This window comes from Lates calcarifer, linkage group LG2, assembly GCF_001640805.2.
Source record: "Lates calcarifer isolate ASB-BC8 linkage group LG2, TLL_Latcal_v3, whole genome shotgun sequence".
In the NCBI taxonomy this organism is placed as follows: domain Eukaryota; kingdom Metazoa; phylum Chordata; class Actinopteri; family Centropomidae; genus Lates; species Lates calcarifer.
Window position 1 is genome coordinate 1122387 of NC_066834.1, and position 12767 is coordinate 1135153.

At 44.1% G+C, this 12767-nt stretch overlaps 1 protein-coding gene across 6 annotated transcripts in view; it reads left to right on the top strand.

Moving 5' to 3' along the window:
* Nucleotides 1-11481, top strand: part of mical2a (microtubule associated monooxygenase, calponin and LIM domain containing 2a) — a 28764-nt gene extending 17283 nt beyond the window's left edge. For 2 of the 6 annotated variants that reach the window (XM_018687571.2, XM_051073516.1), the window contains 11 exons: nucleotides 9-156; nucleotides 1309-1508; nucleotides 2171-2274; nucleotides 2365-2433; nucleotides 2526-2660; nucleotides 2982-3086; nucleotides 3852-4112; nucleotides 5669-5776; nucleotides 6949-7129; nucleotides 7215-7291; nucleotides 7365-8925. In XM_018687571.2, coding sequence (XP_018543087.1) covers nucleotides 9-156; nucleotides 1309-1508; nucleotides 2171-2274; nucleotides 2365-2433; nucleotides 2526-2660; nucleotides 2982-3086; nucleotides 3852-4112; nucleotides 5669-5776; nucleotides 6949-7129; nucleotides 7215-7291; nucleotides 7365-7763 — 1787 coding nt within the window. In that variant the 3' untranslated portion in view covers nucleotides 7764-8925. Of the gene's footprint in view, nucleotides 1-8; nucleotides 157-1308; nucleotides 1509-2170; nucleotides 2275-2364; nucleotides 2434-2525; nucleotides 2661-2981; nucleotides 3087-3851; nucleotides 4113-5668; nucleotides 5777-6948; nucleotides 7130-7214; nucleotides 7292-7364; nucleotides 8926-8986; nucleotides 9039-10965 lie in introns of those variants that run through there. The other 4 variants (XM_018687573.2, XM_051073522.1, XM_051073525.1 and 1 more) reach the window with 4 other exon arrangements.
* The last annotated feature ends 1286 nt before the right edge of the window (nucleotides 11482-12767 follow it).

Sequence of the window (12767 nt, forward strand, 5' to 3'; positions counted from 1 at the left end):
CTGTGTAGAGTCGGAGATCAGACCGACGAGGCTTCTCACCTGGTGCCAAAAACAGACGGAGGGCTACAGGAATGTGACGATCACAGATCTGACGTCTTCTTGGCGAAGCGGCATGGCCCTGTGTGCCCTCATCCACAGGTTCAAGCCTCAGCTGATGTACGTAACACACATGGGATGATAACGATGATAACAATAGCTGTGAGGAGGTTCATTTCTTACAGGCGTGTTAAATATGCTCTGTGTGAGAGCAGCTCTTTGATCTGTGCTGCGTCTCATTCCTCCTCACAACTCGAGAAACATTTTTAGAGAGTTGTAGATGTGACAAAGAGCTGTCCAAACAGGAGTGTTCAGAGTGCAGATGTGTACATTTCACACATTCTTATCAGCACAACTGAGATAAATACTGGTTGTTTAACTCTCAAAATGCTGATCTGCAGCTGTGGAGAAAAACAACTCATGTAGGACTTTGTGTGCTTTGACAAAATCCTCCTCAAAAAACAGACTGTTCCTCAGTTTCTGCTCCTCAGGGTTAGACTGCCTTGCACAGCATGGAATTAGTCAGTGCGACTGTAGATTAGTACATTTACAAATCTAATTATATCCTCTCGCTCTTTAATTATTGCCTTCATACCTCGCCACATGCCACTACAATTTCATGTGGGCCTGTGAGTTTCCAGGAACCACTGGCATTTTTCCCCTTCCCTCCTCCATATGCATGCCTGTCAGCAGAGCGGACTGCAGAGAGGGGAGCAGGTTCACCGAAAAGAGAGAAAAAGAAGAAAGGACCTCTAAAGTTTGTGTGTGCTGCTGCTTGGTTACTGCTCTCTTCTTTACATTATTTCTGAAGGTGACTGCTCACCGTCAGCACAGGCCCAGACGTCTCAGCTGTTTTCTTTTCCCCCATTAGAAGCAGTTTGCTGCCATTTTCTCCTGCAGTATAAGACAAAGGTTGTTACACAGGGTTGGGAGTTGACTGAATGAGATAAGTGACTGTAAAAAGTCATTCCATTGTGCCTATTATCTTACACTGTTCACTGTCAGTCACATGCTCAGATGAAAGCCTCTCTTAAGAAACAGTCTCAGTTACAAACCTGTCTGATTATTCAGGACGTCTGTGATCTGTGTGATACTTTCTTACTCTACTATAAGAAGTGAAAATATGTTCAAAGAAAATCTGATTTTTAAAAGTCTCATTATGCACTCATCTCAGAGCGACTGGGACAAATGTAAACCAGTCACAGACAGAGGTAAATGGTCTAAAACCGACGTATTCAGCCTGAATCTTTCTTCATTCCCTGCCTCCGTCAGAGAGTTCGATTCATTAAACGAAGAAGACCACGCTGCAAACCTCCAGCTGGCGTTGGACATCAGCGAGCGGGAGTTTGGGATCCGATCGTTCACGTCTGCGAAGGAGCTGAGCGCTGGCGAGGAGCTGGATAAGACCAGGATGATCGCGTACCTGTCCAAGTTCTATGAGCTGTTCCGAGGAACACCTTTACCTGCATCAGGTAGTCTGACTCTACTCGGCTCTACTGCACTTGACTCTATTCTACTCTACAGCTCTGTACTCCACTATATTCTGCTCCACTCTGTAGTTTACTAGTTTGACTTGACTGTACCTGACTCTGTTCTCCTCCACTGCTCCACTTCACTTCGCTCTACTCGACTCTGCTGATCTCAGCTCTGCTGTTGTCTACTCGCCTTTACTCAGCTCTACTTGGGCGGCTGTTAATACTCTGTCTTTCTTTCTTTCTATTCTTTGACTAAAATATGAACAAACAACAAAAAAAGAAATTCCAGTCAAAGAGAAAGTATTTCCTGTGAAAACTATTTTTTTAGTGGAGTAGAGTGGCATGAGAGGAATGTGTATTTGTACCATTAGCTTTTCTTGACAACATGAAAACAGCTGCTTAGAGCTGTTCAGTGTTTACCTATCATACATTATTAAACTTCTGATAACTGCTTACCTTTCATCTGACACGCAGCAGAGTGATTAAGTGAGGCTTTATTTTTTTATGGAAACATTCCTCCTCTACCTCTCTTTTTTTCCAGACCATTCACATAACTTTCCTAAACTATAAGAGCATAATGCATTGATACTATCTGACATTTATGGCTGCGCTCGGTGGAAAAAGTGAAAACTCTAATGCAGTCATGTGTTTTACTGCAGGGTCCAGAGGAGTGGACGAAAACAACGAAGATTATCCATCTAAGGAAGTCAGAAGTAATAATAATGTGCTCAATCTTGCAGTGCACAGGAAACGGGTACCAAAGGTAACTCCACCATGTTTATTATTTTATATTTTATATTCATGCAGTATTTCATACTCAGTCTTCCATTATTTCCTCGCTCTGTACTTTCAGGATGAAAAGAGGTCTGACGGTTCAGACCCCATTTACAAACGGAGACGAAAGTTTTGTTATCTGGAGGAGGTTTGTTAATGAACAGCGTTTTCATCTCAGGAATAAGCACCATGAGGGACTGTTGATGTGTTTACTAAAGTCTGTTTACTGTCTCTCTCTAGGCCACTAATCTGTCCAGTAATGGCTCCTCAGTGCGAGAGGAGCGGGAACCAAAGGAAAATAAAGTGCGCTCAATGGCTACTCAGTTGCTGGCCAAATTTGAGAGCTCGCCCAGCTACACTGTTCGCAAAACACAGGTAAAAAAAACATGTGGGTCTGTGTGGTTTATTGATGTGTTATTAATTATAAAATAAACCTTTACGTCCTTCCTGACTGCAGAAAGTTAAAAATGGCTGTTTGACCTCTTTGTCACGGATCATAATGTGTTCTAAATGTCCCCTGGTGTGAGCTGGAGCTCTGACCGAGCTCTGTGGTTTTTAATCTGACCTGAACTTTCCCTTCGCTGCTGCTACAAAGTCTCCTCTTGTCTCTTATTTCCAGCATTTTAATCTTTTCAGCCTTTTCTCTCTCTGTTCTCCTTCTTAACCTTCTTCCCAACGTTCTCTGCAACATCTCAGTCAGACTGTGAGAGGTCGTCCCCGCTGCAAACTCTTGACCTGACTGAGAGTCTGCGCTTAAAACGCAGGCCTCCGGTCCCACGCAGACCTCCACCTGAGACACAGGTAGTCAGGGACTGCTGTTAACACGCTGCACTGTGGTATTACTCTGCTCATTCTGGAACAAATGCTCACATGTCAGCACACACTGTACATGTACACATTCCTCAAACACACACACACCGCCCATGTGTAACGTCCAAATGATAGAATTGACCTAAAATAGGAGTTTGGCTGTTTAACGGAGCGAACCGCTGGTTTTACATTCTTCAGCCATGACTGACGCAGACCCTGCTTTCAGTCCAGAAACTGTTACTGCAGTTATAAATATCACCAGACAGTGGACGAGCTCAGAACTAGACTGAAATCTTAAAAATAAAATACAAATATGAATACACAGTAACACAGTACTGATATTTTTCTTTTTTTATTGTAATTTTTGGGGAGTTTTCTGCCTTTGTTGGACAGAGACAGGAGATGAGAGGAAAGACGTGCAGCCACTGGGTCTCTGATATTTTTATTTCAAACTTCCTCCTCCAGTTTGCAGTTTGATAAGCACCTTTCTGCTCGCAGCTGCATTACCATCAGAAGATTATGTACCTTTGGCCAAACATAAAGCAGACAGAATATTGTCAGTAATGGGTTACCTGTGCAGGTTTATATTCATGCTGTCAGACCTGCACGGTGCTTTGAAAGTGGCTGGCGACGTGTAAAGTATTTACAGTTTGAAGTTAATGGGCTGAAACGTATAAAACCACCTGTATGGTTCTTTAAAGAGAAGGAGACATATGTGATGTGGTCACATGCACTGCTGTATGTCGTCCCTTTCAGTTTGAAATGAGTATCAGAAAAGCAGCGCAGCAGTTAGTCCGCCTGCCTCCAAGGACTCTGCACCAACCCCAGCTCCAGCCTCAGTCCCAGCATCCATTTTCCCTAGTGAAGCTCAGACACGTTGATCAGACACACGCTGAGACGAAGCCCGAGCCTGAGAGCGCAGACCCCCCCGCTTCCTCCCCCTCCTGCCACTCAGCAATCCAATTCATGTCAAGAATCCTCCAGCGCCTCAGGGAGGTGGATGAGCACGTCTCTGAGGTGAACACTATCTCCTCCATCCTATCTTTAACTCCTTTCCTCTGCTTTCTCCTCTGTCCTCTCGATAAACCATTGTGATTGTTGCACGGTCTGATCCCCAGAAAGGCCCCGAGTGAATGTTGATTATATATTATGTCCTGATTATACATTTAGGCTTGTGTAATGTGCAGTCAGATGGTGAAGTCAGCCCCTAATTATCCAGCCTGATGAAAATGGAGAGAGCAGGCCTACAGAGCTGGCACCGGCTGAGACAAACACACAGTGGGATTATTGGCCGGCGTGAGTGTGAGTGTGCAGCAGGTCGGCTGCAGACGCCGCCTCACGTCTGCAAATAAGCTGGTTTGATTATTCAGATCTGCTCTGTCAGACTGTTCACCTGTCGTCAGTCACTGAGTGAAGGACTGAGCAGAGGCAGAGATGAACAACGACTGTTTTCTCATCAGTTTTAAACGGTGAACACTGCTCCTCTGTCACTGCAGCTCGTCTGTGTTTGTCATGAATTCTGGGAGCTCTTCTCCGTCATCTCTGTCTGGCTCATGGTGCTATCATTACAGACGTAGTTTGACATTATGCTGATGGAGCCAGGGGGATGATCATCTTAGCTGACTGGAGTCAGGGGGAAACAGATCAGGCCCTGAAGTCTCTGAGTGTCAGCCCTGATCACAGCTGGTCCAGGTCTCCTTCACTGCTTCCTCTCTTATCTCCTTTAGCAGCAGAGACACTGGACCTTCCTTTACCGACGCAGCAGAGCTCCTGTTTTATTATTGGATCTCTGTGGAGTTCAAATACACACCTGGACAACAGACACAGTCACAGCGTCTGTCTCATGTATGGAGTTCACTTGGTAAAAGTCAGTGTGTGTGTGAGCTTAGAGAGAGTTCTGTTGGGCGAGTGCTGGGAGCCCATCCTGTTGTTGATGAGCTGTTGACTTTAGAGGTGCTGACAGGGAGTTTTGAGCCTGTTCTGTTTCCCCCCTGCTGCCAGTCTTTATGCTAAGCTAAGCTAGGCTAACCGCCCCTCATGACACTGACCATTTAACTCCATTAATGCCAATAGGTGGACTATTCCTTTAAGTCTCTGTTTTATCATTTGTGCAGCTTTCTCTTAAACTAACCTGAAGTTGAATGATTATATTTTAAAGTGTCGTCTTAAAGACTCAGTCCTCCACTCTGGGATTTATTCATCTGGATATATTTTGGCTGAACTGATGCACTTGTCTCTGATTCCTCTGCCAGGACTGTGTGGCCGTCTCCGTGTTTTTGTTCTGGTACAGTACGAGTAACCACATCGAGTGGGGTGTGAAATTAACGTAACAGACGTCCTTCAGGCCACACAGCCACGTCATTGTTCTCCTCTCAGCCATACACACTTCACTGTCGAATCCTGCTTCTTACTGGGGACGAGCAGAAAAGCCTTTCATCATTTAAGCGTGCAGAGCTAATTAAGTAGATATTAGTCGACATAACTGCGTCTGCGGCTCCACAGCTGTTGGTGGGAGAATGTGTCTCACTGCACTGAGGAGGTGAGACTGATGGTTTCTTCTTTTGTTCCTGCAGAGGAGAGCTCAGACACAGCAGACTAGAGAGTTTCACACAAAGAGCATAAAGGAAAAAGCTGTTCACCTTACAGGCTTGTTCTCAGGGGAAACCTCTGCTGAGCTCAAGGTGACTACGTCATGCTCGATGACCCCACCCTGGTCCTGTGTGTCGCTCTACCTGCCCCTCACCGTGTGTTTACCTGCATGTGGAGACGCGTCGTGTTTGTGTTGCATGCAGCCACTTCTCTCACTCGTCCATGACTTTGTCCACTTAAAATAATTCATTGCCTTTGTTTATTTAAAGTGGCCAAATACATTAATGCAGTGAACCAAGTGTTCACACACCTGAATCATTTCAGCTCCTCAGTAGTGCTGTTTTTTTTTCCTGTTAATATGATTTTTCCTAACTGCACCGTAACCATATTTTAAATGCAAAGCATCAGCATCTCTCTAACCGCACCATCGCTGTGAGGAATTTTAGAAATGCTGGCGCTGAAATCCTCCACGCAGACAGAGGGACTGATCTTCAGAAAGCCTGAAAAACAAACGTATCAGCCTCAGATTTACTGGCTGCCAGGATCTTTGTTCATTACGACAGATTTCTGTAAAAGAACCGAGCTCGGCGTGAGAGCTTCGTTTTTAACTGCTGTTTCTGCCCCTTGTGCTTCTCATTACCAGCAGTCGTAGAGCAGGAGTGTGTGTTCCTGTGGCTGCGCTTTGTGGGTTTCTCTGCCCCACCCATCCCAAACAGCCTGCCCCATCTCCACAGCCACATGTTACAGCACAACATACTATAGTTTAATATATAGGAACGACTCCCAGCACACAGTTATCACACAGTATGTCAGATTTAATTCCTGAAGAGAAACTGAGAATCTGTTTAGAAGCCTGAGCTGTAAAAGCTGGTGATTATCCTCTTTCTATAATTATCCTACTTACTCTTTCACTGTTTCCCTCTGGGCTGAATGTTAGTGAGCAGTTAGAGAGGAGTCTGAGTCTGAGGCTTTAAAGTGAAGATGATGATCGCTGCCTCTGAAAGTGACCCAGACACTGAGCCTCAGATGATGATTTCTGAACAGCCGCACTGAGGAGAACATGGTGAACCTGGCTGTGAGAGCTCCTGATCTCACAGGGTTAACATCCTCAAAGAGGGTCAGAAATACAGAGCATGAACCTGACATGAAGCAGAAGAAGAAATAATGATTTTATGAAAAACAAAGTCAAAGTAAAAACCAATAAATGAGGAGATAAACGCTGTTAGAAGGTAAAGATGTAAATGTGTTTTCCTCTGTTTCTCAGGGCGGCTCAGTGCGGCGGGCGTTCCCTCAGTCCGGTGACAAGTGTCACTCGTGCGAGCGGCGTGTTTACATGGTGGAGAGAGTCTGTGCCGAGGGGCTCTACTTCCACAGGGAGTGTTTCCGCTGTTCCACCTGCAGCTCGGCTCTGCGGCAGGGAGCGCACGCCTTCGACTCTGAACACGGTTGGTATCAAATGATGGAGCCGTGGATCTCAGATCAGCATGGAGTTGGATTTTCTGATGTATTCTCTGTCCTGTGATCCTCCAGGGAAACTCTACTGCAAACTTCATTTTGATCAGCGTAACAACGGGACAAACCTCCGGAGGAATTTCTCTCTGCGCTCAGTGAGTAGCCTGAAGTGTTCGTCTGATTCATCAGAGCTCGTTGTGAACTGTCTGACTCCTGTGTCTGTCTCAGAATCGATATGGAGCTGGAGCTGAGGAGCGGTGTGTATCTGATGGAGACAGCTCTGAGTCCGGCAGCGCAGCAGGTCTGCAGAGTCCGCCTTCAGCAGGTACCTTCAGCTCCTTCATGAGGAAACAGCTGAGCTGGCCTCTGAGCGTGACTCGCGCTCTGTGTAACGCCCCCTGGCGTCTGTCCAGGCGTGTGCGCGGGGCGGCGCAGGCCCTCGCCGGCCACCTGAGGGACAACGCCCAGGACTATACTTTCCTGTATGAGCTACTGAGCATGAGTCTGCCCCTGCTGTTTGTTTTACAAGAGGTACTGCTGCAGATGTACGCAGAGGCTGACGGGCCGAGCTCGTTACAGCCGCTGCTGCTGTGGCTGCAGGAGAACATCGGCCACAGGCTCATCTAGACCCTCTGCTAATATCTAACCTCCTCATCACTCCACATGCTGTTCAATGATGCTCATTAGCTGCAGTGCTCCTTCATATTATCAGTTGTAGCTGGGCACAAGCACCTTTTTAACCTTTACCTGCTTTTTAAGATGATGCTGTGGTGAGATCCCGGGGTGTTGGTGTACCAAAGAAAAGACACTGTGTGTCTGCAGCAGTTTGTCAGGTGATGAAAGCTGCAGCAGGTGATGTTGCAGTGAGGAGGCTCAGATCAATGAAACTAACATGCAGATAAAGCAGGCGCTGCCTTACAGACTGCTGACATGTCCGATCATCGTTGCTGTAGAATTGAACCTTTTACAAACTGTCGTGGATCCTGCAGTTAAAACTTTAACTCAGGTTCTGACTGACTGACTTGAAGCACTTTATCTTTGGGAACTGCCTTAAGGACGAAGCAGGAAACTGTCACATTAAAAGCCTGCTCTCATGTTAACACTTTGACTACACTCTTTAATATCAGTGCAGGTCTGTTCTCTGTTTTACGCACATGTTAACAGTTTGCTCATTATCTTTTTATACTCTTACCACTTTTTTTTTATGGTTGACGACAGAAGAACCTGACAGAGACCTTTGATCCTCTGGACTCTGAGTGTTTAGTTCTACTCTGCTGCCATCTACTGTCGCCTCTCAGAACTGTCCCCACTGACTGATGAGATATTTACTGTAGACAGCAGGAGCTGCTGAGCGTGCTGTGATGTGTTTGAATGTGTTTTCCACTCTCACCATAATTTTACAGCAGATCAACTGCAAACCTCTTTGACTGGAGCCTCTCAGTCGCTTCCTGTTCACACACACACGATCTAATGATGCTCATGAAGCACTTTAGAGCAACTTAGAGAAACTTATTTTCAGTGTGCGACGTGTTGGGTTTGTGATATGATGTTTGTGTTTTGTTGAATTTGTGAATGTGCTGCGTGGAACATGAGCTGAATGTTGACAGGTAAAAACCAAAGAGCTGTTTTCACTCACACTGACTGGACTCGTATCACAGTCCTACATCTGTTTAACAAGACTGACCTGAGAGCTGTAACATGTTCAATGGTGCCAGCATACAAATATCTTCTTCATTATGAATGTCAGTATTTTGTTTTGTTCTCATAAACATTTTCTACTTTTTGTGCACTCGACTGTTTTTCTTTTTCGCCTGGTGTCTGAGATCATGTTTCTCTTTTCCTCCCATCAGCCGGAGCCTTTAATGAAGTGGATGGATGGTTAGGACAAATGACATTTTGAAGGTGATCACCTGCATGGTCACATGGTTGTGTGGCAGATACTGACAATAAATAACTGACCCAGAGTCTGTGATGTGACTTAACAACCTTCACAGAGCTGAAATAATGAGACTTTCCTTTGGAGTGACGCTGAACTAAACGAAATAAAAACAGCTTCAGTCTTTGTCGTTGATCTTTGAGCTGTTATGAGAATGAACCAGTACTAACTTAGCTTGGTTTGAGAACTCTTACTTGAGTTTGAATAATTCATTCATTCATGAATAATGAAGTGGAGCTAAATGGCATTTCAGTCTGATTATCAGGCTACAGGATTTCCAGTCTGGTTTTATTCCAGGCTTTTCCTTTGAAAGTGTTCATCTTTTTAAATCAGAATCAGCAGAAAGCATCTGTTGCATCATGAAATCCTCCTCAGCAGCGGAGCTGTAGATTTTCAAACGTCTGATTTTCCAGTAGCACTTTAACAAACGACTGTTCTCAAGTTTGGAGTTTAAATTCAAAGCCAACGTGTCTGATTAGTCTGATATTCAGCTGCTGAAGAAGATGCAGAGCAGCTTCCTGCGATGTGATTGTTTTATGTCTGAGGTCAAATGTCGCTTGAGTCTGTGAGTCTGGGATTCTGCTGCAACATTAAATCTGAGTTCTCGTTTAAAACCCTGAGAATGAAATAAAAACCAACCCAAGAGTTAAGTCACCTCTGCTGTTTGTCAGTGAGCAGCTCATCTGATCTCAGTTCTCTACAAACAAAAGCTTCTAGTTTAGAGTCTTAAATTTCTTCTTTTTCTTTCATTGTTTAGATAAATTCTTTTTGTTATTGTCAGTCCGTCGTTCATTTTCTGCTCGTGCAGCTGCAGGTCCTGTTTAGTGATTAATTAATGACACTGTCAGTTAATCCAGTAACTGACAGGGACGACGGTTTCATTCATTCATTCGGTAAAGTTGGTATTAAACTGCAGGGTTAAAGTCCTGAAACGAAGCTCAGTTGTTAGTGAAATGACAGAGTCTGCACAGTATTCTCTCACCCATTCACTGGAGTGTTACAGCGGCAGGATGTTGCTGCTGAGGAGCTCTTGAGCAGGACCTTTAGAACCTGCAGCGTCTCCGGTGGAGCTGCTCAGAAAACAGTCCCGTCTCTGTCACTCGCAGCCGAGAACCACTTAACGTTTAGACACAAAGGCTCAATGCAGCAGTGTTTGTGTGTCTGTGTGTTCACTGACCTCTAACTTTATGTTTTCATTACATAACAGAAGCAACAGCTGCTTAATAAAACACATTAGTGGCATTTCTCTGCCTCCTCTTCAGTCACAGAAAATGGAAAAGCTCGTCAACAATGTGCTGAACACTGCTCAGGAATGCACTTAGTGCTCAGAGGAAAATGCTGCTTCTTCTAAAAAAGTCCTTGACTCTACGACAGCAGTTTATTCTCTGCTGAAACACGTCTGCTTCTTTGAGTTACACACTGATGGTTAATTACACTTTGAAAAGATGCTGTCCACCATTTAACATTTCAGTTTCAGTTCTACGTCTGCTCCTATTACACTTTAACATTCTTACTGTTTCTAACAGCATATACCCTGTCTGTGACGATGCTGTTTACCGTGTGGATCCTGCTTCTCTCGGTGCATGAGGCAGAATCAGGTTGTGAATGTTGAGGAATGTATTGTTGTGTTGTTCAGGGACGGACGAGGATGTTTTTCCAGCCGTTTTAAAATTTATCTCACCTGATTCAGAAATATCTCACACACAGAAAACAAAGTCAGTGTCTTTTCCTCTTTGTTCTCAACCTTTTCATGAATTCACCAACTTCAAGAGTAAGTTTCCATGATGATCAGTTTGGACTCGACGGAAAAATTCTGGAGACAGTGTGTGTGTGTGTGTGTGTGTGTCTGCAGAAATATTCACATTTCTCCTCCGGTGTCTGTTTTTCATTCAGGAGCTGCCACAGTTAGAGAGACGTCACTTCCTCCTCTCCCTGTTTAATCCTGAGCTTCGTTAATGATGTGATGGTAGAAAGAGTTGATGATTAACTTTAACTTTAACTAAGTGTGTTACATGTGTTTTCTTTAGCTGCAGCTGTGTTCGCTGTTTAAATCAATAAATGTCCACACTGTCACTGACCTCTGACCTTTGCTCATCACGTCCAGAAGAGTCTGAATGATTTGTAACTGGTTCAGTTTTATGGCCTCACCTTAAGATTACAGATCGACTGGAGCAGATGTTAAATAGAAAAGTTTCACCTGCTGTTTAATGCTGAGAAACTGAAATGTTACATTTCCACAAAGATGTGAAGTGAAGAACCACAGCTTGTGTGTGTCCAAAGGTCTGAGAGAGCAGCACCAGCATCTAATGAATATCCTCACAGCTGCACCCCCCTCAGTGTGCACGCACTGACCTCTGTCTCTGTGAATAACTGCAGTAAAATCTGGTTAATAAAGCACATAACTCTCCATCTCCTCTTCAAAGCAAACTCATTTGTTGTGTTAAAACCTGTTCAGGAATGCCCTCAGTGTAGGAGGCAGAGGGCTGAGCCTCTATCAGCTTTAAAAAAAAACCCTTTGGAATAAGTGTTGAACAATTTAAATAAAAAAAGTCCTTGACTCTAAGAAGCTGGTTCATGTTGTGAGTGGAAGTCTTTATCACCTGGTTTGGTTAATTAAACTCTCAGGGTTTCAAGTATCAGAGCAGAGAGAGACCAAAAAGTCTGATGAGTCTGTTTTAAATGAAAAAGGACGAGTGTAGATGGTTATTATATCTGGATTATAGTTTGAATGTTACGTCTCTCTCTGAAATTGAAGGGCAAGAACAAATTCTCCATCTGATACTGGAAGACAGTTAATAATCCAACACAGCGGACGACGATGAACCAAAAACCCTCCTTTTCTGTTCATCGTCTCGTGTTTACGTCAGGTAACGTCAGGTGATGTTCGTCCTTGAGAAGAGCTTGAGTAGTTTTAACTATTTGTGTCCACAACATTTTCCTTCATGAATAACCTGAAACTGAGGAGAAGATTTTAAAGGTGTGAAGAGAAACAAACACCCATCGTCTACATCCTGAGGTGACGGAGTAAACACATCCACAGCCTTTCACACATTCAGCACCTTTTATTTCATAATTCTCTTTTATCCAGAAAGAGTTCTTCACGTCACAGAACAAACTGATCGTCACATGTTGAGATATCTCCAGAGACGTTTCATCTCTCTTGTGGTTTACAGGATGTTCTGCAGACTGAGATCAGTCGACTCTGGTGCTGTCTGCAGGTTTAGTGTTTTACATTTCGATTTTTATTTCTCTTTGAATGTAGAGAGCTCCTACAGAGGCTGTTGCATTATGGGTAGTCTGTAGCCTTCATGTTGCTAAGCTAACCAGTTTAAACCTCACAGAGTTTCACAGGAATCTCCATGTGTGACTTAATAATCTGTGTATTAATGACACGATGGACACATTTACTAAATAAAGACGCTTAATTTCAGACTCTCATGAAGACAGAATATTTTCTTTGCAGGTTTGAGTGTGTTTTAGTTTAGTTAATAAAACACAGAAACGCAGCAGCTGCACTCTGCTGTGTGTGCAGTCCCTTCACCGACCCCTTGTAACTTTTTCATTTCTTCATTTCTTTCCTTTTTTTAATTGAATGACCTCTCCTTACAGACGGAGCAGAGAAAACAAGTTCTACAGTAACAAAGATTGGCATTCAAGCAACAGAGCAATCAGAGCCTGAAATTGCATTGAAATTA